The sequence below is a fragment of the Protopterus annectens genome, chromosome 3.part0 (assembly GCF_019279795.1).
Source record: "Protopterus annectens isolate FY-2018-M chromosome 3.part0, PAN1.0, whole genome shotgun sequence".
NCBI lineage: Eukaryota > Metazoa > Chordata > Ceratodontiformes > Protopteridae > Protopterus > Protopterus annectens.
The window spans coordinates 55,464,803-55,488,054 of record NC_056731.1 but is presented as its reverse complement, the minus strand read 5'-3'; the positions used below and the strand labels follow the sequence as shown (position 1 = coordinate 55,488,054).

Below are 23,252 nucleotides of genomic sequence, written 5' to 3'. Positions count from 1 at the left end.
AAATTGAAATACTGGGGGAAAATAAAAAATGAATAATCTACAGAGCCAATAACAGCACAGTACTATAGAGCAAGAGGAACAGTGAAACATGCGATAAATTAACACAAAACCTATACATAAATAACAGTTATCCAATGACTAACAAGTAATATAACATTTAACCAATCCTTTACCTAATAAGAAATCATAACCAATCAAAGTATTCAAGTAGTACAGAACTGTCACACCAATGGGAACATAGTAAGGAACAAGTAGAAGCCAATGAAGTGGTGTGTTGGAGGTGCAATAACCAGAAGGCAGACTAGCCTGTGAGCATCAGGAACTATCTGCAAGAACCAATGAATAGTAAAGTGGGTCAGACTAGCCTTTCGAGTAAAGTCAAATAGCTGAAAATTACCTAAGTTTAAGGGGAGTAGAGATATGAACACTGTGAACCACATAAACACTATGACTAAGCAAACCGATAAAAATAAAATAGTCAAAGCTGGGCAGCTATATAAATCAGCTAGAAGCAGTGCTGAACCTTGCATCTTAACAACTTACAACTAACAAGTAACAAGGCGTCCTGTAGTCACAAAGTACTATGGCAACCATAGCAGCAACTCAACTCAGCAAACAACGTAGTATAATAAACAACTTGTAACTAAAACCAAAACTGTAGCACAAGTACAAGGACAAGACCAAAATCAGCAGTAAAGAATAGCTGAGTAAAAAAGGTAGTACACAAAAAAGTAGAGAGATGTACCAGACCATCAGACGTCAGGGCATAAAAGGTACGTAGGAAGAAGTAAAGAGACCAAAAGGCATTAATAACAGAACTTAACTGAACTAAACTGAAACTGAAATAAAAGACAGAGACCGGGTAGAGAGTGCCCTGACTAAGAAACCTAGGGAAAACAAAGGCTCCAAAAACTAAGAAAACACATAACAGTATCTATAAAGGAACCCACAAAATGCATAAGTATGTGCTGTCATAACAATTAGTAATGTAATAAGACCCCTATAAAATGCAATTGAAAATACTGTCATAACTCTGTAAAGCACATCTTAGTAGATATCTAATAAAAACCATATGGTAAAATTCAGTCACAACCTACACATAAAAAACCACATATATGAATATAAATCCTACAACAGAAAATAAGACATGCATCTCGCTGTAAAAAATATTGTCATGTATAAAGCATATTATATAGATAAGCATAGATGGGGCACAGTAGTAAAATTAAAAGAACCAACGTAAAGCACATTTAATGTTAATATATTCATTCAGTCCTGGTGGTAAATCGGCTGCCAAAGTAAGTTGCCATTTGAGTTCTTTAACTTCCAAAAGAGTATCCGAGTCTCCAAAGAACACTGCAACTTGCTCCAGTACTAGGAAGTAACCTTTTTCAAACTGTCTGCATTTACTAGCATGGTGTGCTAAAGCATTATATGAATCCAAAGTTCTAATGGCTCTTGCATGTTCTTTAATATGATCAGAAAATTTCCGGCAGGTTTTGCCCACATAAAACGAAGAACAAGACCCACAAACAGCTGCATAGACAATATTAATGGAATGCCAGTCAAAATGCTGTCTGAATAAAACTTTGTAATTATTGTGAGGAAAAACAAAAACAGACCCTACCTTAATATATTGGCAAGAGACACATGAACCACAACAGAACATACCAGGGGAATCATTATTGTTTACATTTTTCACAACAAACATAGGGTCCATGTTTTCAAAAGCCACACAAAGGAGATTTTTTTCTCTTCGTGTTCGTTCAACCATGGAGTTGGCATAGACTGGAATGATGGGATGCAAGGGTCTTCCCCTCCCAAAACATAGCCTTATCTTTTTTTCACTCAGGAAGATGTTAAAACCAGTTACTTTTGTCACCTGTAACCTCATCCAGATGTTACTGAAAGAATTGTAGCAGAAGTCTTAACATCACTAGTACTACAAGTTAAAATACTTCAGCTCCTGGGAGCTGAATACAGCAGTCAAGAATACCCCAAGGAACATAATGGCAACAAAAAAAGCATTTCCTCACATTCATTTCTGTAATGGAAAATTTAAGCCAAATACAGTCAACATGGAGAGACAGACAGAGGGACAGAGAGAGACAAAATTCCTTACCCTTTTTGACTTTCCAGAGACTTTGTTTTGACGTCTGCTGCAGTTGGCACTAATTTGATAATTAATACTTTGAATTTTTCTGCCTTCCTGAAGCAATGGATGCGATTCAGCAAGTGTGATGACACAGATCCTATAAAAGTCAACAGCAACTGTCAGAATTTAAACAAAGGTTTGGCGAAAACACCATGGCAAATTTAAGTATAAAACAGTCAAATATCTTAAAATCTGTTCTAACATCTCAAAAATAACCTCCCCAGAAAAGGTAAACTTTTGCAATTTATGAAAATGTATTACATGGTTTAAAATGGTACAGTTCTAGCAGCGCATACTACTGTTGAGTTTTATCTAAAAAGCTTCCACAGCTTGGTCATGTTAACAGGAAAAGGTGGTGGTGATTGTGGGGCTGCTTGGGAAAAATAAGTTTTGGTTCAAAGAGAAAAAAGTAATGTAGGCTGATAACATTTTTTAAACAGTTTTACTAAATTTAAACACTTTGAACAATGACAATGGTATTCCAACATTAACAGAAAACAAAAATCATTCTAAACATTTTTGCATCATCTTCCTGTATTATATATAGGTCTTTTTTTAATTATTATTCATTCTAACATTACATAAACTGCTCAAGTCATGCCTTTCATTCATCCTCCTCCTCCTGAACATTATTCTGCATTATTGTTTACACAAATCACATTTTTTTCTATGTAATTTGCTCCTCCCCTTTTCCTAAAGATCCCAGCTCTTATTCTTTTATCACCTTTACTATGTTCAATACTTCAGTTGTAGTTGGTTTAGATTTTGATTTCCATTTTCTAGTAAATGTTTTTTAGCACCCAATTAACTTAGTGAGGCCTTATGCATCACGATAATTCAGTTCCTATATTCCATCTAAAAAAAAAAGTCCTTAATGACAATCTTTATTTCCCCCCAAGGTTTCTGACAAAGTGCATTGTAGGGAATTTTAAAATATATCACCTTATTATAGTCCCAAAAACATACTTGCAGTTGCCTCTCTCACTACTTCAGCATTTGCTATTTACCAGAGGAAAAAATCTCTGAAGTCTGCTTGGGTTATAAATACATATGCAAATAATTCCATGCAAAAAGTTTAAGCGTTACGGACTTTGTTGCATACTTGGAAGCCATACAGATGGCCTTCCACTGTTCCTTTTTATATTGCCTTTCCATTCTCTTTTACCCATCTATTCTAACCTCTTTTTTTAATTTTTTATTTTCCTATTTGGTGACTAGGTTGGTTTATGACCCTTTTCAGCCATGAGCTGGGTACAACAGTAGCATAAAACAGATTACAGTAGTATAATTACAGAAATATAATATTCAATATGCAGTTACATGAAAGACTGCATAGTAAAAACATTCTTATATTATGCACGTCTACCTGCTATCACAAGCTGTAGACCTAGCCTTGTCCTGAAAGCATAAGCACTCAGATTCATTTTAAGTGCTGCCTAAGTTTATTCCTTTGAATGTTTGAAGATATTCCGTTTTTTTTTGTTAACTTCAGACAGCTGGTTCGATTCTAAAGGGTGCTTTTTCTCCTCTGGATATTTCTTATTTAGATCTGGCCAATGTAAGTGTACTTTCTTAGCTAATCCAAAGGGAGTAGTTTTATTCCCAGAATTGGGACAGATGTTTGAGCTGTGGGCAACAGCCACTCTGTAGAACTTTAAAAGTTAGTACATTAGGAAGAAAGGTGGTTCTGTTAGTGATTGGTAACCAGTGAGCTTTTTTATATAAGGTACAGTGATGCAGTTTGTATCCACAAGTAAGTGTTTTATTTTCAGAAATATTAAATTTTTGTGTGTTTGCAGTGTGAATGGCAATAAGGAGAATGCCATATTCAGTTGTTGATATTAGGATGTTTTTTGTTATGGCCATTCTTGTATCTGGCGAGAGAAGTTGAGAGAGACAATGGCATTGTTTTAGTTCTGTAAATGGTGCTAATTTTATCTGTACACATTTTTGAAGTTTATTAAGGGTTCAAGTGTTACCAAAATATTTTCATTTCCTAACATTTGGAATAACATTCCCTTCTAAATATGTTACTTGTAAGAAGAGAAGCAATGCCACTGCAATCTGATTCTTACAGTTATCATGCAACATTTTTACATGCCCTTAACAACAGCTTCTGCTCCAGACTTAACAAAATTTCTACCAGAGCTGGTCTTTCACTTAGCACTCTCCCATTCCTTTCTCTTTGCTTTTTCTCCCTTATCAATCAGTCCCTGGTAAGAAAGTCATCTGATTGATAATGCTGAAATTGTTTTTATACACATACAAAATGAAAGCCACTATATAAATAATGGTACTCCGTGAGCCATGACAGGTGGAAACAAAACAACAATTTGTAATATAATCCCAGAAACATTTACACAAAAGGAATTATACTTATTTTACAGGACTACAAGCTACTTAATTCTTCAACTGTTATCAGGCACCTCTACCCACTCAGTTCAAACTTGTACTTAAATATGAATGTTATCCAGTATTATTTTCAGGTGCACTTACTGAAAACTCTTTCAAAAACACGACTATGTGAATTTACTTGTGTTATCCTGTACCTCGCCACTATGACTACTATGGCTTGACAGACTTCAGCAGCTCCATGTCCTTATCATATACCCCCCACTAAATGTTTCATTCCACATTCCTTTCCCATGACTCACCGACCCTAGGCATGCTTTTTATTTACATCTCCCTGCTCTGACATCATTTCCTCTAATACCCTGTGCGCACACTCTCCCACCCTTAACCTTTAATCACCACTTTGTGTTCTAATCATTGACGCAATGTTTGTACTTCCCAACATCATACTCTGTTTTCTCTCACTGTCTCTCTCACTTTTGGTAGACAGCCCTTCCCCACATCATATTGCACAGACAATACAACCACTGCAAAACAAACGTAGTCATGGACCAAGGGAATTGAGCTGATAGCACCCTCTCTTTTGACCATCATGTGACATTTATCAGGGAATCATTTTATTTAGCCCAGCTAATTGTCAAAGGAAAACCATCAAGGTCTAAACAGGTAAAGATGTAAACACTCCCTTATACTTAGCATTGGTCTGGCCAATTTTTAAGAATAATTTATCCTAAATTAATCACCAAAAAAGATCACATGACTTAAGTCCCTGCACTAACAAGAGTGGCTAGAAGTACTATCCCTTAATTCTGTGTCTTATAACCTTTTTTAGGGGAGACCTCTGCCTCACTTATTATACCACTTAAGACCCAATTGTCCTGGACCTCCTGCTTCTCTGCAACTCCAGTATATGAATGAATACTAGAACCGCAGTCCTAGATCTTCACCAACAGATTAATGAAACATGATGATAGGATAGGTTTATAATAAAGTGTCTCCCACATCTCTGGCATAAACTTTCCCTACATGTTAAGCAGTGTGACTCACTATGTTCCTTTAAACATAAACTAGATGACATTGACAAATTTACTCCAAGACTGACTAGTATGGTCTTTCTGGAGAAAGGAGTTGTGGCCTGATAAAAGGTACTGGCAAAGTGTGAATGGTGATAATATCCAGTGGCCTTGGAATACCTAGGAATCCGTAAAAATATAACAATGTTCTGAAGAAGCCTACCAATGAGGTTTTCCAATCAGAGATATACGAGACGAATTTGAAAAAAAAGTAAAGGCCTAATAGGGTGAACATAATTTATGATGAGGCAAAGTAAGGAGGAAATGAAAGTAATACGGCTAAAATAAAGATCTTTATTAAATGTCTGAAAAACAAAGAAGGTAAGAATTTGTATTCAAGTAGATATTCAGAAGACTGTGTGAAAAAATGAAACTTAACAAAACAATATCAGGATGCACTTCTCTTCACCACCCGAAATCTCAACTCCAGTTCCAAATGCTGAACTCTCAGATTGTTGTTTTCTATTAGAAAGCACTGCTTTTGTGAGTTTTAAGTGAGTGCTGACATTGATTCCTTTCTGTTGAGAGATATGTTTCCCTTCTTCGAGTGTGTGCAACTGAGAAATTGTCATTTACTAGTCTGGAGCTATGGGGGCTTGCCCCCTACATGTCAGGGTGCAGTGGGGCCTGCCCCCATGCAAAAAAAAATATTTTTCATTTTATTCACTGAACTGAATCGAAATCACTTTAACGTGACAAGCTGAGTCCTCTTCACATTAAATGCTAGTGATTCATAATGGAAGCATAAGAATCATATATAAAGAAGAACTGGAAATTTAAACAAACAATCCAAAAAGTGAAGTTATATACCATGTCAGAAGAGGAGATGGAGCATTTTGTTTTTTGTATAGAATGCATGGTATGTCAATGAGTTGCATTACAAAAGGATTATGCTAACAGTCTTAGGATATATTTGGAAATAAATGGATAATGAAGATTTAAGAAACCACAATCTTGCCATGCCAAACTGACGGCAGAATTACGAAAATACTAAAGGTATTGTTGGCCAGGATACTGTGCAGAGTAGCAAAACATAAGTTATTTGGATTAAATGGAAGGAAACTATATGGTGGGTTATTATCTATAAGAAAATTAAAGGGGTCTTGCCAAATTTTTTTTTTTTGTGCTAATTTTTTTCAAATACAGATTTCAGTTGTTTAAGTAGTATTTGTTACAAGATATGTAGAGTATTCAGAAGAGGTTTGGGTGGGGAAAAAGACGTAGTAAAAAAATGGATTGAAACTTAATATAATAATTATGGCGGTTGACAGTTCATAATGGTGCTATAATAGATGAAATAATTAGAAAAAATACTTATTTTAATCTATAGAAGAACATAAATGTACAAACAGAAAAGCTTATTGCATAGAAAACAAAGAAAAGGAGTTCTGAAGGATGGAACTTTATCTGGTGCTTGCCACTAAAGAAATTACCAGTCAAAAGTTTAGTGAAATGCAAAATAAAAGTTAAGTACTCACCATAACTATGCATCTGTGTTGGCCATTTTCATTCTTCCTCAACAAATGGGTTTGGGTCCAACTCAGCCTCTTTCTCTAGATTCTATATGACTCCCGAGCTCCTCCCTTAGCCACAATGCCTCTGACCACCATGTTACCTCAGATCGACTTTGCTGCTATTATACAATATCACAACAAAATATCTTAACATTGATATGACAGAAAAGTGATAGCTGAAAGATCAGGAGATCAAAGAGAAGCTATAGTTCCTATCAACAATTTGGTTAAGTCTCTCCCAAAGACATGGATGGCGGAAGGTGGGAGGGAATTGAGGAAGAATGAAAATGGACAACACAGATGCATAGTTATGGTGAGTATATAACTTTTATATCTGATGTTGTCATTTTCATTCGTTCCTCAATGAATGGGACAAGAGTCCTCAGCTATGGTACCCTTGGGTGGCCCTCATGGAAGGATGTTGTGGAGAACTGCAGAACAGAATGCAGCTCTGTTCCTGGAGATGATGTCCAATTTGTAATGAGCAATAAAAGTATGAGCATTAGACCATGTGGCAGCTCCACAAATATAATTAGTGGAGACTCTAGCCCAAAAAGCAGTTGATGTAGCTATTGTCCTATTGGAGTGTGCTTTTGTTTGTCTTGTTAAAGTTAGGCCTCTCAAGGAATAAACATACAATCTGTTATCTATTTGGCTAGTGCAGGTTTTGAGACTGGTCTTCACATGTTATTACTACAAAAGAAGACAAACAATTGATCAGTTTTCCTAAATTCCTTAGTCCTGTGAAAGTAAAAGCTAAGTTGCCATGTACATCTAAAAGACAAATGGTATATTCTCCCTTTATTTAAAATTTGGGAAAGAAAAAGTACAGTTGTGTACACATAAATGTAGATGTTTGAGTGTATTCACTGTTGCAGTAATCACATTTGGGTTATCTGCTTGCAGTAGCCCTCAGTCGGCCTGATTATCAAAGTCTTGAGTCCTGCGTCAGTTGCTGTCTCATCTTCCATGACGTCAGGTAGTCAGGGGTATAAAGCATGCAGCCGACGCCATTACATCACTTTTTCTAGCCCCAGATGTGTCCCGCCCCTTAATGGGAATTAAATATATATATATATATATATATATATATATATATATATATATATATATATATACACATATATATATACACATACAAGGTTATACCTTCAACAAAAAAGCAAATACACCAAAAAGCTTTTAAGTATAGTAGAGGAGAATAGAGGTATATCCAAAAGAAGTCAGGGGACTGCTATGTTCTTTGTGTTTCACTGTTGTAGTCATCATATTTGGGTAGATTCCCAAACAAGACTGCAGTGGCAAAGCCAGCTCTGGATTTAGAGAAAATTGGTAAATGGTAATGCTTGGTGAAAGTATGTACAGAACTCCAGGTAGCAGCTTCTAGGATGTCTCTGGTAGGGACACCTCTGAGAAAGGCTGTAGAAGTGGATGCAGCCCTGGTTGAATGGGGTCTAATCCCCTGTGGGATAGATTTGCCATGGTGCTTATAGCAGAAATGAATGCAATGGCCTATCCATTTAGAAATGGTTTGCTTTGAAAGAGCCTTCCCCTCTGCCCCTGCAGCAAATGCCACCAGCAGTTGTTCAGATTTCCTTTGAGGTTTAGTCCTGTCCAAGTAAAATCTAAGTTGTCTGTGCACATCTAAGGAGTGCAGTATCTGTTCCGCTTTGTTCTGTGGATTAGAAAAGAAGGTTGGCAAATGAATGGACTGATTAAGAGCCACAATGGATACCACCTTGGGCATGAAAGAGGGATTGGTTCTGAGGGACACCCTGCCCACATGAAAGATGATGAAAGGCTCCACTGCCATAAGGGCCTGTAATTCAGATACCCTTCTTGCTGAAGTGATTGCTAAAAGGGAAACTGTTTTCCAAGAAAGGAATTTATCTCTGCAGTTGCAGCTGGCTCAAAAGGAGAAAGAGTGAGTTTTTCCAATACAAAATTAAGGTCCCAGGCTGGAGTTGGGGCTCTCCTGGGTGGTCTTAAGTGCTTGAGCAGTGGGTGAGAAAAGAGGGGCGGTTCTGTGTTGTAATGAGCTGAAATGGCTGAGGCGTGAATTTTGATGTAGGAAAAGGAAAGACCCTTGTGAAGCATCTCAGTTAAGTATTGAAGAATGCGAGGTAAATTGGGCGCTGCTGTGACCATCCCTTGAGTTTGGTTCCAGGCACAGAATCTCTTCCATTTTTCAGCATAAGATTTTCTAGTACTAGGCCTCCTTACCTCCAAAATGACATCCAACACTTGTTTACTGAGGGATGGTAACGGAGAGATTAGGTTATTAGCCAGGCTGCCAGGTTCAGGGTTGGAAGCTGGGTGTGCAGAATCTGGCTCTCCTGCTGAGACAACAGGGTAGGGGTCTGAGGTAGGTGCCATGGGGCCAGTTGTGACACACTGCGCAAGAGGGGGTACCAGTGTTGGCGTGGCCAGTCTGGTGCAATCAGTATCATCCTTGGTTTGTCTTGTTTTATCTTTAATAGTACTTTGGAGAGGAGAGGCAGAGGAGGAAAGGCATAAACTGATTTTTCCAGCTGAAGGACAGAGCACCCACTTTCCAAGCTTGTTTGTGGGGAGTCTGTCAGAAGAAAAATTCAAATGAGTCACATCTGCCTCAGGTGATGAAAAACTTCTTTATTAGCAGCTAACCAGATTACACAGCATGTTGGCCAAAATGATCTCCTCTGGTCAACTTGTTTACTGACATCAACTTTTATACTGCAAGCAAAACAACTTTTTGTTACATTTCTGACCGCTGACAGTTGGCTATGAAAAACATATAGGGTAAACATGTTTACCACAAATTACCTCAAACCAACAGTTAGTACAGAATGTTCAAGAAGCACAGAATGTTCAGTTCAACAATGGTAGCTCAAATTTTCCAGGACACACAGCCTGCTTCAGTAAATTAACTCTTACTCGGCCGTGCGTCCTTATCCCTGGCTTCACCAAGCTATAATCAAATCTCTTTATTCTGAAATGCAGAAAACAGTTATTATTCAGGTTCATAAGCAATGCTGCATTTTGTTCACAGATGAGGCCCATTTTTGATAAACATATCCCAACAAATAACATGTTCATTTTGCAAGAAGAGGAAAAAGACAAATAACAGTATGTTTTAAAACTTTTTCTCTTAACATTTCCTCCCTGAAAACACTTTTATTTGTCTTTTATTTCAGCAATATATGGTAAAAACTAAGTTTTTCTTTGCATACATTACTTCATTTGCAAGACAAATTTTTAAACTTCAAAAACATTTGCAAAGAGTCACATTTCAATGTATTCACTTTCACCAGTCTGTTGCAATTGCTGGTAGGTACATCGTCTTCGTAACAGCAGTATCAACCAGTCTTTGTAGAAGACCTCTGATATAGGGAATACAACAACAACCACATACCACCACGATAGCCACAGCGACTCCAACAGACACCAGGAAACTGCTGATGAGATGACTCCATTTTCCAAACCATGCTTGTAGAAAGTCTGTAAAGGGATTATTTACCCCAGAGTTCTCTGCCAATTCTTCGGAAACTGCTGATGAGATGACTCCATTTTCCAAACCACGCTTGTAGAAAGTCTGTAAAGGGATTACTTACCCAGAGTTCTCTGCCAATTCTTCAGATAACATCTCCAAACCTCTCAAAGCTCGGGTGATACTTCCATCAGGCGCAGTGTTGTTTGGAATATACGTACAACAGAAAGTCCCAAACATCCTGCAAACTCCTCCTTCTTTGGCCAGGAGCATATCCAACGCAATTCGATTCTGCCATGCCACCTGTGAAGTGGCCTCCAGTTGTTCAGCAATTCCTTTCAATGCATCTTTGGTATAGTTCACAAAACGCTGCTGGTTATAGTAAATGTAGTTGATCCAGTCCACATTCTTATTAGGTTGAATCCAGACAAAGGTGGATGTAAAACTAGCTGATATTTGGTTTATTGCTTTGTATTCATCAGGTACGCCTCTTGGTACGCCAATGCTATCGATGTAGACACATCGAAAGATTGCTTCGGTGCCTCTCTTTCTCCTACTCAACCACTTCGGCTTTATTTCGAGTTCTCTTACAAAACTGCTTGCTGGAACTGGGAAAATGTAGAATGGCAGAATTAACTTTACAAGTGCACAAGTTCCCTTCCAGGGAATCATAAGCCTTGATCTGAGTTTGTTGTTTCCACATAACCACCATACGTCTGCTAAACTATGAGTTTGGTTTTCCAGGAATGGATTCCCATTGCCATTCACAGTAACATTGCAATAGTTCTGTCCCATATTGCCATAATTCTTCCCTGTACCATCTCTGGAAATGCACATATACGAACCTGGATAGGAAATCGCCGCAGGCGGTGTCTCAACTTTGCTTATGACTGGAAAACACTGAGTTTCATTTTTACATTTATCTTCAGTTTTGTTGAAGAATAATTTCAGCAGACACGTTAGGTTACCTTCATCTTGCATCAATGGGACTGTTGCTAATTGCTGTTTACCTTCAGCACAAGAAATACAGTTCTCACGATGTGCTTCTTTGGTACTATATCTAACCCAAGATAACCATTCATTATGGTGTACGAATCCCATCTCGAGTAACAATTGTTCTTCTTCTGTGAAGGCAAAATCTGCTTTATTTGTCGCATTCTTAAGGCTTTGTACTTTAAGTTGGAGGGTCCCCAAAGAATCAGTTCTAGTTGGAAGGGACACTCCGATTCCATAAACTCCTGAATCACTTTCTTGTGGTGACACAATGGTTATAGTAATTACTTCGGTACCTTGGAAATGCGCAATTTTTATTCTTTGTTGCCTGCTTTTATCTTTCTCTGGTATCACTGCACCACTTGTTTCCCATCCATTCACATCTGTTGACCACCAAACATTTGACCAGACGTACAGTCTCTATTGCACAAGTATTTTGCACGAGTCAAGAAATTATCATTGTTCCATTTAGAACAGTCCAAAATTCCTTCACAAAGTTTCACCTTAAACACAGTAGTAACACCTGTTTGCGCTTGCAACACCACCATTCCTTTTTCTCTTGCAACTGTTCCTTCTCGTATGGACATATTTACTTTCGCCACCAAAATCATCATCATGTGACAGTTCAAGTACCAGTTGAACATGGCCATCCTCCCTAAGGACTACCTCGCACCGTTGGTTTCTTCACTGGGTTTGAGACTAACTAACCCCTATTGGGCTAATCCCCCTTTGTAGCCAGACTTTGCGCTCAGAGGTCCGGTGGAGTTTGACCAATATCAATGGCAGAAGGAAGAGCCTTGAGTTTTTTACAGTGGGTGATATGAATCCACGAAGTCCTCTCAGCGATCTTTACAGCCGTAGGTGTCGAGATAAGTACTTGGTATGGGCCTTCCCACCTGGGGGATGACCAATTCTTTCTCTTCACAATTCGGATCCACACCCAGTCCCTGGGTGCCACGCTTAACAAGGTTTCATTTCTGGAATCTGCAAAGGAGTCATTGGTTACAAGAGGCTTGACATTTAGCAGCTTCTTCATATAATCCGCTAGATCCTCACCCCCCTCACGTTCCGCTGGCAACAATCCTTGCCACTGTGGGATGTAATATGGTCTCCCAAACAAAAGTTCAAATGGTGTAAGTCCTTTGAAGGAAGGTGAGATTCGCATATACAGGAGTGCCAAAGGAAGGCACGCAGTCCATGATCTATGTGTTTCTGCCATCAGTTTGCGGAGCTTACTCTTCAAGACACCTTTGTGTCTTTCCACCAGTCCAGCTGATTGGGGATGGTAAGTACAATGGTACTTGAGATCAATTTGAAACACTTGACCCAACATCTGAACAATCTGGTTAACAAAATGAGACCCATTATCACTGTAAATGCGTCTTGGTAAACCAAATCGGGGAATTATTTCTGTAGTCAAAAGCTTTGCTACTGTTTGTGCATTGGGATGCTTCACTGGAAAAGCTTCTACCCATTTAGAAAAAGCATCAATAATGACTAAACAGAACCTTTTTCCCTCTGAGGGTGTCAATTTAATAAAGTCCATACAGAGTGTGTGGAATGGATATGGAGGGGTGGGGAATGCCTGCTGAGACTTTTTAACTCCCCCCTGAGCATGATACTTTGCACATAATAAACAAGATAAACAGAATTGCTTTGCATAAGTTGAAAACCCCTTACACCGAAACACCTTAGACACTATCTGAATCATTGTCTGTACTCCTACATGGGCAGGTCCATGGCTAACCAATGCCACATAACTAAAAAGGTTTGAGGGTAATACCATTTTGCCATCTGATGCCCTATACAACCCATCCTGTTGAGTGATACCATATTTTACCCAACAACATTTTTCCTTCTGTGTTGTCAATGTTTGCATTACTTTTAGTGTCTCTAAGTCTAAGAGGTGTCCGGGCTCTAAATCATTGTCATGTAAAAGCAAATCATTTTCTTGAGCTGCCTTTTTTGCAGCCATATCAGCAAGGGCACTTCCCCTGGAGACAGGATCTTTTCTGTTGGTATGTGAGGAACATTTACATATCGCTATCTGAAGTGGTAAAATTAAATCTCTGTGATTTATTGGTTTGCCTGTCGCAGTAACCATTCCCCTAGTCTTCCATTGTTGAGCGAAAACATGTACAGTGGAGATAGCATATTGACTATCTGTATAAATTGTCACTTTTTTACCCTCCCCTAAGGTACAAGCTCGAGTCAAAGCCACCAACTCAGCTGCTTGTGCAGAATAAATGTTTGACAATCTTTTTGCCTCCAAAACTTCAGTTTCTGTGGTGACAGCATACCCTACTAGTGTTTTTCCTACAGTGTCTTTCTTTGCTGATCCGTCTACAAACAAAACGAGATCAGAATCTACCAACGGAATATCCGTTAAATCTGGTTGGGGAAGCACTTTGTCATGAATGGTCTCTAAACAAACGTGTGGAGTACTTTCTTCTGGAGTCGGCAAAAGTGTCGCCGGATTAAGAGTAGTACATCTTTCTATGGTCATATGAGGTTGTGTCAGCAGCACTGTCATACATGACAAATGTCGACTAAGAGATAAAAAGGTTATCTTATCTTGCAAAAGTATAGTAGCTACTGAATGTGGAACCCGCAGTTGTAATGGGTGAAACAAAACTAATGATGCTGAGGCTTGCACTGCCATGGCTGCTGCCACTACAGCTTGAACACAATGCGGCAATGCCCTTGCAACAGGATCTAATCTGGAGGAGTAGAAAGCTATCAGCCTCTGTTTATCCCCATGTATTTGTACCAGAACCAAAGTCATATATCCTCCCTTACAATCAACCATTTGTACAAACGGCTTAGAATAGTTTGGAAAACCCAAAACAGAGGATCCTGCTATCAATTGCTTAATTCTAATAAATGCTTGTACTGCCTTATTTGTCCACTGTATATTATTCTTAGCTGCCATGGGAGTGTCATAGATCAGTGAGGTCAATGGCCCTACTGCCTCAGCATAGTTAGGGATCCAGCTTCTACAAAAATTAGTCACACCTAAAAAGGACATCATCTCCCGCTTAGTCGTAGTCATAGGTACCTCAAGAATTGCTTGTTTTCTTTTGTTCTCCAATTGTCTACCTGCCTGCGAAATTAAGTAACCCAAGTACTTTACTTGTGCTTTCCACAATTGTAACTTTTCTTTATTTACCTTATGTCCTTGCTCAGCTAAAAAACTAAGAAGGGCAAGGGTATCCCTTCTACAACTTTCCTGTGTGGGTGAGGCCAACAAAATATCATCTACATACAACAGAACCTGGCTTCCCTCTGGGGGAACAAACTGAGCTAAATTCGCAGCCATTTCCTGTGCGAATATTATCGGACTCTCACAATAGCCCTGTGGCAATCTGGTGTAGGTGTATCTTTTACCTTGATAAGTGAATGCAAACCAAAATCTACTCTCCTTATGTAGTGGTATGGAGAAAAAGGCATTGCTTATATCTATGACAGAAAAATATCTGTGCTGAGGTAGTAAATCATTAAGTAATGTATAGGGGTCAGGGACCACCGGTGCTCTTGGGATCACAGCCGAATTAACTGCTTGTAAATCCTGAACCAACCTCCATGACCCATCCAGTTTCTTTACAGGAAACAACGGAGTATTGCAGGGTGAATCTGGGCATTCAACAAGAATTCCTACTTGTTTTAGCTGCTCAGTGACTGGCTTATTTCCTTCCTCTGCTTGTTTACTTAGCAGGTATTGGTGCTTACGAGGTCTAAAACCTGACTTTGGAGTTATATAAACTTCATTGCTGTTTTCATAAGTCCTACATCTCCTTTACCTTTTGACCATAAATCTACAGGTAAGGCACTTAACGCACTATCTTCCTCTTGAGTTAGGAGGATCTGTCATGCCATTTCTGTTTTGTCATCCCTGAGGTGCACACTTGGTTGTGCCCAGGTCACCCAATTTAATCTTTGTACGTGGATCTGTTGATCTTTCAATTGACTTTCGGACATTGTGTCCCAATTCGTTACCTTTTTCGCCAAATCTACCCAATGTATCCCCACCGCTTTAGTAATTGAAATATGTGGGCTATAACCTGAGCGATATAAAGAACTCATTTCCTTGGTCAAAGTACAGGTCACTACTGTATTACCTTGCGTATCCCAAAACATAAAATTATCCTTGCACGTTTGTGCTTAAAGAATTATTTTTCAAATTCTTTATCCGGTCCAGGGGTCTTTCTGTAGAACATTGTACAATGTAAGTGCGCCGCAACCTGCGGTGACCCGCTCCTAGATTTACTTAAAGCTAGGTTGAAGCCCGTTTGAAATCAAGTCCTGGCTATACCAGTAAAACAAGTCTTGTACTCCTTGTACCACCAAGCCATCCGCTAACCTTTTCCCCTCAATGCCTTTAGGTGTGGGAATTGCCGCTATTCCAAACGAATGCATCAAATCTCTTCCCAGCAAATTAACTGGACAAACTTTCGATATAATTACCTTACACCTAACAGTTTGGTTTGTTTGTGGATCTGTGAACAATAGAGGATGAGACAGTGGTTCCTTATAGATTTTCCCGTTTGCCACTTTCACAAGGACAAACTCATCTGTCTCGCAGTTCAGAGGCAGAACTGCTGGACCCAAAAGTGTACGCGATGCATCTGAATCACATAAAAACTCCACTTTCTGTCCCTCAACCAAAAACTCTATCATGGGTTTTTGATCTAGATGCATAGCAATACCCAAATGTGTCAGGTTTATGACTTCACAGTCACAATCCCACCCTTCCTTCTGAGTGTTCTGACATTCATCGCAGAGAGTGTCTTGCCTCATCATCATCACAATCATTCTCACTTTCTTCTTCTCTACAATAATCACAATAATGAATTTGGCGCCTTCCTTTACAATCATATAGTCATGCGGAGCCCTTGTTCGTAAGCTGTGGGGAATGTTGCCACTCTTCACAGTCGGCAGCAAAGTGCCCACGTCTACCGCATTTAAAACACTCTCCACGTTTTAACCTTCCCTCATATTCCTCTGAATGTCCACCCGGTTTATTTAACGTGTCCCATTTCGGGCCCCCACTTTTTTTACGCCACCACGGCGCCCTTGCCCCCTTTGGTCCTGTACCAAGAATATAACACCATCATCCCCTACTGCTAACACTTGTACTTTCTTTTTCTTTTTTAAATTGAAATGTCGCTCAGCATGCCGTGCATATTCAAACAAAGGTTGCAGTCTACATGTTCTATGATCTACCATATGCTTAGTTATAAAACTACTTATTGGAGCCCTACAACCCTTAAGAAAAGCGTTTTTCAATTGCTGTTCATACGGACTATCATTGGTCTGATCCTGCGGAATCATCATTCCACAATAGTTATTGAACACTTCTGTCAATCTTACAAATATAGTGATCTACAGATTCATCATCATTTTGGATGCACTGATTTATTACTGTCCAGTCTGCTTTTGGACGCCACTTATCAGAAATTCTCTTTAACAGATCAGTGACTCGCGTGTCTAACACCCCAGAATTATGCTTTAATGTAGTGCCGTCATCTGCCTTACATGTCCAAGTACCACAAACTAAGTGCCAATCTGGACCCAGGATTTGTCGCACTACTTGTTCTACTTCTAAACCATTTAGATGAGAACTTAAACGCATACCAACTATGTCCTCAGAAAACATGTGAAAATTAACCTTGGGATGAGGAATACCATCTGTAGCTCGTTTTATATCCTCTCTAGCCCAGGGACGATAAACTAAAATAGTTGGCTCTTGTCCAACATCCCCTGCTTGTGGGTTTGCAACTTGTATTAAGGGAAGAGCTTCTGAGTAGTCAGAAAGTTTAATGGCCCAACGTCCTTGCCCTGCTGGTCCTGACCTTAACTGCATAGGTTGGTCTACCTGTTGCAAAGCAACCTTGGGTACTACGGGAATTTGCGGGTAAATTGGAGGGGTCACAACATTTCCTTGAGCAGCCAATAACCCATCCTGCTGTACAGATCCCACATCTTCAGACTGATATTGAGGAGGTTCCACTGCACGGCAGCAGCAATTTCCCCATACGGTGGGGCAGTTGCCTGCCTTTGTACCGCACAAACTGTATGCTCATCCTCCTTATCTAAAAATAAAGCTACTTTTCCACTTGGCACCAGTGATCCCTTTTGATTTATTTTGTCTTTTTCCTGGCACTGTTTTTCTCTTATAGCTCGCTTATTTGCTTCTTCTAACCATTTTTGTGCTTGGGGAAATCCCAATTGTCTTTCCTTTTTAGTTCTAGTTCCTGCATCTCTTTTCAAATCTCTAACCAATTTTGCACAAGCATTCTTATTCAGGGTACCATCAAAATCATATTTCAACTTCCACTTTTTCAAAAATTTAACATTATTTTTGTTTAAACCTTTCATATACTTAGCATCAACATTTAAACAGGCATCACTGTCACACTTGCAGCAACTTGAACCCATGTTTCCCCTAGATTTCTTATTTTAGGACTGTATCAAAGTTATTTTACAGGGCTTATTACAAAATGGGGCTATCTTAATGGGTGATCCTAACAAAATAATCTTAACAAGTAATCCTACCCAACCTTAACTAAAAATAAAACCCTTGTCGACAAGATTAAATTAAAAGAAAATTTATTTTTCATCCTACCTGAACCAGATGAGACTCCGTTTCCCCTTTTCATTTGGAAACCGTCCCTCAGATAGGGATCAGAGAGCGGCCGGCCTCCTTTCAATGACAAATCAGTCGGAGGACTTTCAGTCGAGGGAATCTTAAGATGAGAAACCCTCACCTGCACAGGTTTTTCGGTCTCTCTGTCGGTCTGATCCGTATCTTCGTAGAGGTTTCCGGTCCGAAGGACTAAAATGTCAGAAGAAAAATTCAAACGAGTCACATCTGCCTCAGGTGATGAAAAACTTCTTTATTAGCAGCTAACCAGATTACACAGCATGTTGGCCAAAATGATCTCCTCTGGTCAACTTGTTTACTGACATCAACTTTTATACTGCAAGCAAAACAACTTTTTGTTACATTTCTGACCGTTGACAGTTGGCTATGAAAAACATATAGGGTAAACAGGTTTACCACAAATTAACTCAAACCAGCAGTTAGTACAGAATGTTCAAGAAGCACAGAATGTTCAGTTCAACAATGGTAGCTCAAATTTTCCAGGACACACAGCCTGCTTCAGTAAATTAACTCTTACTCGGCCGTGCGTCCTTATCCCTGGCTTCACCAAGCTATAATCACATCTCTTTATTCTGAAATGCAGAAAACAGTTATTATTCAGGTTCATAAGCAATGCTGCATTCACAGATGAGGCCCATTTTTGATAAGCACATCCCAACAAATAACATGTTCATTTTGCAAGAAGAGGAAAAAGACAAATAACAGTATGTTTTAAAACTTTTTTCTCTTAACAGAGTCCTTGTGCAGAATTTGTCCAATTGGTAGTTCTGGGAGTCCTTGTGCAGAATTTGTCCAATTGGCAGTTCTGGGGGGAGGCAAACAGGTCTATATCTGGGATTCCCATTTATTGATCAAGATGTTGAAAATCTTTGGTTCAAGTTTCCACTCATGTGGGTCCATGAAATTTCTGCTTAGTCTGTCTGCCAGTGCATTTAGTTTTTCTGGCAGGAATTGAGCTTGTAGATGCACTTGGTAGCTCAAGGCTGTGTTCCACAGAGCCATGGCTAGTCTGCAGAGGGGGTAAGAATGGGGTACCCCCCTGCTTGTTTATGTACCACATAACAGTGGTGTTGTCTGTCTTTACCATTAATTGTCCTGTAAGAATTTGGTCCTTGAAGGCTGTCAGAGCATTCCGTACAGCTAACATTTCTTTTTGATTGATATGCAGGTGCATTTGACTTGGGTTCCATTTGCCCTGAATGCACTTCCCTGCCAGGTGAGACCCCCATTCACAGTCTGATGTGTCTGTTGCAGTTTGGGCGGAAGGGGGTAGAGTGAATGGTAGTCCCTTGCTTTGGTGGCAGGCCTCTGCCCACCAAAGGAATTCCAACCGTAGACAAGGTATGATACGAATCATTGCTTCTTGATCCTGAGAATGTTGACACCATAGGCTTTTTAGGTACCATTGTAGTTTCCTCATATGCAGTCTTGCATATGGAATTAGTAGAATGCACGAGGCCATGAACCCCAAGGCTTGCAGCATTTGTCTTGCAGATAGCAGGGTTTTTGTGACCACTAGTTTGAAGTAAGGTGTCGAATGTGTTTCTCTGGCATGGGGAAAGCCATCTGGGAAGTTGTGTTCAAGCTTGCTCCCAGGAATATAATTTGTTGACAGGGTACCAGATGTGATTTCTTTTCATTTGTGGTGTACCCCAGACAAGTTAACACCTTTTGTACAAATGCCAGATGATTCAGAAGTTTTTCCTGGCTTTCTGCCTGAATTAGACAATCATCCAGGTATGGGTATATTTGAATATTTCTTTGCCTGTAAAATGCAATGACTGGAGTTAGGCACTCTGTGAATACCCTGGGCACGGTAGATAAGCCAAAGGGCAGTGCAGAGAATTGATAGTGCATGCATCCTGCTATGAAGCATAGGTATTTTCTGCAAGATTCCCTGATTGGGATGTGCAGGTAGGCTTCCTTTAAATCCAGTGTTGCCAGCCAGGCATCTTTGCCTATCATGGGAAGCAAATGGTGAAGGGTTAGCATCTTGAATTTTGGAATCACCAAAAAAGTGTTTAGGATAGACAGGTCCAGGATAGGACGCCATGAGTTGTCTTTTCTGGGTAGCAGGAAAAGTCTTGAGTAGAAACCTTGTCCCTTTTCCTCTTCTGGTACAGCCTGAATAGCCTTTAATCTTGAGAGAGTACTTGCTTTTGAGCCTCTGCCCACTGATTTGGGGGTAGATCTGGCCAACCGTTTAGGGTTGGTAATGTGTGGAAGTGAAATCTGTATCCTTGGGAAACTATGTTTAAAACCCATTTGTCCTGGGTAACGAGTTCCCAATTTTTTGCTTGTAGAGCAATCTTTCCCCCTAAATGAGCAGTCAGTTGAGAAGTGCTTGGAAGATTTAAAGTCAAGTCATTGAGACAGTTTACCATAGGGGAAAGTCTTACTACTCCCTGATTTGGAAGTGGGAGCCCCCCCACTGCTTAGTCCTGTACATACCCTGGGACTGAAGCCTGGTTGTTCTGCTTGTTCTGGGTTTGAACTAACATGGCCTGGAAGAGGCAGGAAAGACCAATTTTTTGAGGGCCAATGCCTACTAAATCTAGGAGGCTGCACTTGTAAGAAATCTTTAACAGTTTGCATAGATTTAGCTTTTTCCTCCATCTTTTTAAGAACTTCTTCTGCTTTGACACCAAACAGGCGGTCCTGATTTAAGGGAGCATCCAGCAATTTAGTTTTAACCTGATCTGGCAAAGATTGCTCCTTAAGCCAAGCATGCCTTCTAATTACAGACCCGGTGACAGCAGCCCTGCAAGATGCCTCTAGTGAATCAAAACCACATTGCAACGTATGTTTTCCAACCTGTTCAGCAGAATGCATTAAATCCTGTAAATCCTTATTTTCCACACAGTCAGAAATCAACATAATTTTCTGTTTAAGCAATCCGATAACATGCTGCTGATATGAAACTGGCAATTTAAGGCTCTGATGGCCAAGGTTGCAGAGGTGTATACCTTCTTACCCCATCTATCCAGGGCCCTGGAATCTCTATCAGAGGGGGTAGGATTTTTGGCAATAGTAGCCTTAATGCCCTTGGGTCCCTGTGAAATGGTCTCAGGATCCGCAGTAGGATTTTTAAAAAGGAACTTGTGAGAATCAGGAACCCTGTAATATCTATCAGGTTTTCTGGGAGCAGGAGGTAAAGAGTCAGGGGCCAAGCTAGATTCCGAAAAGGCATAGTCAACAATGTCCAGCACAGGAGGGATAGCTAAAGGCCTGTGTTGGGGCGGGAGTAAGACGTATGTAAGCCCCTTTTTAGAATCAGAGTAATTCTGGCTTTCCCAGTGAAAATGCTCCCTAAGAGTATGCAAGGTTTCACCAAAAGAAAAATCCTCTGGGGGATAAGCAGAGAGAATGGAGTCCTCTGCATCAGAATCCTCATAGGTAGATAACGGTAAATCCTGGTCATCAGAGGAGACAGAAATTTCAGAATCCTGGTCAGAAGTATCATATGCAAATTCAGTCCTAGGTCTCTTAGAGGGGGAAGGTTGGCTTTCCCTGATTAAAATAATAAGGTCTTCAGCCATTCTTATTTGTTTTTTTAGGCATAATGGCCTAACCATGCGGTCTGGGCATTGGTTTCCTAGGCATGGTTCGAGTTTTAGGCCTAGAAGAAGAAGATGGCATTGGTTTAATATGCAAGTCAGTAGGCCTGAATACACCCTCAGAAGCCGGTGCCTGCATAGCGGCTCCAGACCCATCCAAGGTAGAGACATCAGCAGGTTCCACAGTTGAGGCATCTTGCGGCATACCGGACTCCGAATGGGTCTCAGTAGAGGCCTGCGAATCTGAAGTAGCGGGTATCAGGGGCTGCGAAAGCGCCTCACTGAGTACCGGCGAACTGGCGACTAGCTTAGGAAAAGCGTCATCGGCAGCTTTGTACCTAGGCGGCCTGTCTCTGTCTTTATCTTTGCGTTTATTCAGAATGTCGGTAGTCGGGTGGCTTACCGAAGACCTATCTGGATAACTGAACAGAGTACCAAAATATTTAGAAGTGAAAATGTACCGACTATGAATAGCTCGTGGATTAAATAAGGCACAAAACCGACAGACAGGTACGTCGTGGTCAGGGCCTAAGCAAAGAATACAGTACGAATGAAAATCTTTATGAGGTATTTGCTTTCCACAAGAAATACAATTATTGACTTTTACTGATATCGGTTTAGAGCAAGAAAAAGTTTCCCCAATGCAGTACTTAGCTTTAGGTGAAGACTTAGATTCTGAAACTCGAAAATGAAAATTTCAGGAGTCGGCCGACCGGCACTCACGAACTGCTTATATGTTTCGGGCACCGCACGGCAAGAAAGACTGGTGTAATGGCATCAGCTGCATGCTTTATATCCCTGACTACCTAAAGTCACAGAAGATGAGACAGCAACCGACGCAGGACCCAAGACTTTGATAATCAGGCCAACTGAGGGCTACTGCAAGCAGATAACCCAAATGTGATGACTGTAACAGTGAAACACGAAGAACATCTGGTAAATCGATCACTTAATTGACGTTTGTTTCAGAGGCAACGTTTGGTAGAAAGGAAGGCTTAGTGCATAAGATATTCTATCTTTGTGAAAAATCAAATACAGTGGTTTCGAAGAGAGTGCTTGGAGTTCAGGTACTTGTCTTGCTGAGGTTATGGCCACCAGAAAGACCGTTTTCCAAGACAGAAACTTAAGATCTACTTTAGCTGAAGGTTCAAAAGGTGAATGTACCAAGTCATTAATACCAAAGTCAGGTCCCAAGGGGGAGTGTGGTCCCTAATTGGAGGTCTAATTAAAAATGTACCTTTAAGGAAGGCCTTACATAACTCAGATGAAGCTAAAGGCGAAGCATGATCTCCGATGTGGTAGTTGGAGATGGCTGCTAACTGAACTTTGATGGTGGAGAAACTTGTCGCTCTTTGAAAGATGGAAGCGAGGAAATCTAAAACAGCAGGAAGTGGAGCAGTGGAAGGATCCAACTCTCTCTGATGAGCCCAAAAGAAAAATCTCTTCCATTTACTCTTATAAATCTTCCTAGCTGA

The 23,252-nt window shown here is 40.0% G+C and overlaps 1 protein-coding gene across 4 annotated transcripts in view; it reads right to left on the bottom strand.

Moving 5' to 3' along the window:
• The window catches only part of ABITRAM (actin binding transcription modulator), a 355,528-nt gene that overhangs the window by 99,302 nt on the left and 232,974 nt on the right, over window positions 1–23,252 (bottom strand). For all 4 annotated transcript variants that reach the window (XM_044064580.1, XM_044064583.1, XM_044064581.1 and 1 more), the window contains exon 5: window positions 2,123–2,252. In XM_044064580.1, coding sequence (XP_043920515.1) covers window positions 2,123–2,252 — 130 coding nt within the window. The remainder of the gene's footprint in view (window positions 1–2,122; window positions 2,253–23,252) is intronic.